The following is a 3,939-nucleotide window of genomic DNA, read 5'->3' on the forward strand; positions in this document are numbered from 1 at the left end:
ATTGATAAGATAAACTCAACATTCGCAGAGTTTCGCAGCCTTGCACAACGCGCCTACACTTTGAAACTATTCAAAGTAGGTTCCGCCGTACGGCGCTAGCCGAAAGGGGCCGAAACTAGTTTCGGCATTTCCGCAGAACCAGGACCTCTTCGCCGGAATCACCGAAACTAGTTTCGGCAGGTTTCCGTTTCGGCAGGTTTCCGTTTCGGCCCGAACACTGGCGAGAGGCTGCTTAAAGACTGGAACTCTCCCTTGGAAATAGTGGAAATCTGTTAATGATCGGATACCTTTTTATGAGTACCTGGAACAACAACGCTAGGGCGTGAGTTTGACAGTGGAAGACGAGATCAAATTTTTTCGAACTATTTCCCTATCGCGGAAGATAGCTACGCACGCTGCCTAAAGCCCGGGGAGGTCCAATTATAGTTGTCTCAAAAACGTTCTCCATTTCAAGGATTGTAGGCCTCGTTAGCAAAGGCTAAAGTAAATAACAAGGTAAAATGAATAGGAAATGCAACAAAGCCATTCCCACCTCCTGGCCAGGCCTAAAAAGGGAAAAAAAGGAAGCTTCCCTGTGGCCGCCAGCAGGTTGGCCTGTGACCCTGTCCACCAGGCCAGCCGTAACAGGTCAGCTGACTTTATTTACATACATACATACACACACAGCCATGAACGTATTGCAGACATACACATCCAGCCCTAAGTCCAGGGGCAGCCTCCTGATCGCACATATATACGTTGTCGAGGCTACATTTATATGGTTGACAGCATGAGGCAGCCACGCCAGACAGGAAGTGTAGCACCGGCGGCAACCACGCCCCATCGTGCCTCATTGCCCTCTCGCGTTCAGTGGAAGTTGTAGTGCTTGTTGATGGGGGCTTTGACGTCCCAAATGCACGACATCCCAGCCGGGAAGGTCGCCATATCACCTGCATTAATCTCCACAGCCTCCCCACCTGCCGCAAGCCCATAACAACCCAGGACAAACAGCGGTCTGTAGATAAAAAAAGTAGCTCAAAAATCACCAATTTGCTTTTGCACAAATCAACATAATAACAATACCGATCATTTGGTTTGGGGGTTGCACACATACATGCACAGTGTAATATATGTATATGTACACATGTGTAGTGTATATCTGTAGTGGATATGGATATAGCAAAGGAACATATGCATGCCATACACACACACACACAGCTCGAGAAGCACCCTACCGTTTGGTGTGACGACCACCTTGCCTTCCAGGATGTAGCATGTCTCACTCTCCTGCGGCCGCCAGGCAAATCCAGGCCCAGACAGCAGGAACAGCAGGAACAGCGCACGCAGAGTACCGGCATTTAAAAAAATTATGAATTGAACCGACACCGGGCGACACATGCATATACAGGGGGCAAGGATGCCACCTACATCAGCAGCAGCAGCCGCAGCCGCTATGCAGCACTAATTAGGCATGGACCCTCAAAAGGGCATGACATGGGCAGGACATACACGGAATGGCCTGCTGGTCGCCCCAGGGGCCGCCTCATCCACATGCAAGAATGCCCACTACCTACACAGCCAACTGCAGCTGCTGGACACCATGCACATGCATGCAAGGCACGCCCAGACATGCAGCGATGTGGTTCATAGCTATATAGCCAATTACACAACAGTCCTGGTAGCCCGCGCCCGGATTCTTCCCCCCCTCTGCCCCATCGAGGTCTCAGATGTGGTCGGTCACCGGTCGCGGGTATAAGTGGCCGTGTTGCAGTATTGGGCGGGACCGCCCGGTGGCGGTAGAAGCAGGTGGAAACGTGAGCATACTACTTCACCAAATAATACACCATCATCATGATATGCTACATAACGGCTACTTCTGTGCGCGGCACCAGGCTAGGCACCACGCAGGGAGCAGCAGCCACCTCCCCTACCCCGTGTGTACCTGATAAGTCCTGCAGGGCAGTGCAGTGCAGTGCAGGGAGGGGGATAGAGGGCCGGCGGCGGCGGCGGCGGCGGGGTCACATGCACGGGGATGCAAGATGCGGGCAGAGCGGCCAGTGGTGATGCGCATTCACGTGGCGCGCAATATTATTTCCTTTGATGCTATTTCACCACGGAGGCTGGAGGCTGGGACTTCACCACTTGCATGTAACATAGCACTGATTTGCGACTTATGCATCTGTGTGGATACGTGCGACAGTATCACCAAGGCAGACGGCGAATAAGAACACAGCCAAGAACAGAGTAGTCGCACATGCAGCATGCTGCGACTACTATCTAGACAGCTCAAAGTACATATGAGCAGATAGGCCGTTAGCGCAGTTTGACCTCATGGGCAGTGATGAGGCGCAATGCTGAAGTGAAGCTTTGTGACGACGAGTTGATGTATGTGCCCCTCTAAACAAGCATGGCAGAGGCCCGGTTGGCCCGGTGAGCCAAGGGCGGCCTTAGCGGCGTTACAGGCTGCATTTGCGTTAGGAGCAGCAGCAACAGCAACAGCAACCGCGGCGGGAGGCGATGACTGAAACGAAGTGCATCCCTTGATTTCGCAAAAGCGCTTGATAAGGTACTAGTACTAGTACTAGTACTAGTACAGCTGCTGCTGCTGCAACTTTTGATATCATGACACGTGCTTCTGCAAATAGACCGATTTCCTGGAACCATATATATTTGCCATGGTACCTTTTGCAAAACGTGTTTCCTCCTATGATACGCTTCATGTAGTGGTGGTGCTCCGCTGGAGAGGGGCGGTCGGTTGCCATGCGGCGGCAAACATGTATCTTGTGCGGCAGGCGATAAGGCAACGGAATGCAACGGCATCGACCTACAGCACCCGCCCGCCCTGGGATTGCCTCACTCCAGGTCTACCTACCAAGGGAACTTGCTCACGCCGCATCCCCAGGTGGGCCAGCGACGCACACCTTTGGCCTGCGGGGGGTCGCGATACATCACCGGACGCACGGATGCAAGTATAAAACGTAGCAAGGCATTCCTCAGCAACGACCGTACATGCGGCACATACATATGCATGCGCGCATATGCGCGATGGTAGCCCTGCCCTGCAATACCGGGAAAACTGGTAGGTTCCTAGCGGAGCGTTTAAAAACTAAGGTTTTCTGAAAGTTCGGAATGGAATATGTACGGCATGGTGGCGGGCCTGTTGTTGTGTCGCTGTGAGCGACGGTGCCGGTTAAATTGGGTTCTGCGTAGAGCTAAGTTAGGATACTGTCCTGAAGCGGTTGGCCTGTAGGCCTTGTTTACTCGCATGGGGGTAGTGTGCCCACACCCGGCCCTACTTCATGAAGCCTATGTTCATTGCTTGCAAGTTTATGCAGTTTGTAACGGAACCTCCTCATAAAAACCCACGCCTTTGCCTTAAAGAGCAAGCAGTTTGAAAGCTGGCGCAATGGTTGGCCTTCAATTAAGTCGCCTTGAATTGGCTATGATCTCACCTCAAGCACATTTTCGCTCGGTTGCCGCTGGACAACCACCTTCATGCCGGCCTGCGTGCTCGCGCACATTTGCAGACGTGGTTTGCGCGCACACGAGCTGCAAGTGGCGAAAGAAAGTCAGCAGAAGATCCTTGCCTGGCCGCGAGATAGGCTCAGCATGGGCACAGCATGAGGCTTTACCTGCGGACTACGACGGGTGATGCTGTCAGCATTTTGCCAGCGTTGCAAAGACGTTTGCAAGTCGTGCTACACGGTTGCAGTCCATACCTAGTTATGCATGTGCGACGTGCTCGGCCAGCGGTTGTACGGTACTTTTGCCTTTTGTCTTGCTCTGCTCTCAAGTTATTCCTGCCTGCGATGTTGCCGTTAGAATCGAATCACTTTTGTGTCTCATGGACAATTCTGAGGCTAACTAGTTTCGCAAGTGCCGTAAATCTCTTTGGCGCCTTCCAGAAGGAGTGAACCACAGTGCTGACAACAGTTCAGTGGACATGAGCAGTGTTCACCA

At 52.5% G+C, this 3,939-nt stretch overlaps 1 protein-coding gene across 1 annotated transcript; it reads right to left on the reverse strand.

The window, feature by feature from the left end:
- Positions 1 to 434: 434 nt before the first annotated feature.
- On the reverse strand, positions 435 to 3,663 carry VOLCADRAFT_105278 (uncharacterized protein). Its single transcript, XM_002951908.1, has 6 exons — positions 3,612 to 3,663; positions 3,432 to 3,528; positions 2,851 to 2,907; positions 1,732 to 1,737; positions 1,215 to 1,269; positions 435 to 956 (listed from the first exon to the last, which is right to left on the reverse strand). The coding sequence occupies exons 1-6, from the start codon at positions 3,641 to 3,643 to the stop codon at positions 847 to 849; spliced, it is 357 nt and encodes a 118-aa protein (XP_002951954.1). The 5' UTR covers positions 3,644 to 3,663; the 3' UTR covers positions 435 to 846.
- Between the last annotated feature and the right edge of the window lie 276 nt (positions 3,664 to 3,939).

This window comes from Volvox carteri (assembly GCF_000143455.1).
Source record: "Volvox carteri f. nagariensis unplaced genomic scaffold VOLCAscaffold_26, whole genome shotgun sequence".
Lineage (NCBI taxonomy): Eukaryota > Viridiplantae > Chlorophyta > Chlorophyceae > Chlamydomonadales > Volvocaceae > Volvox > Volvox carteri.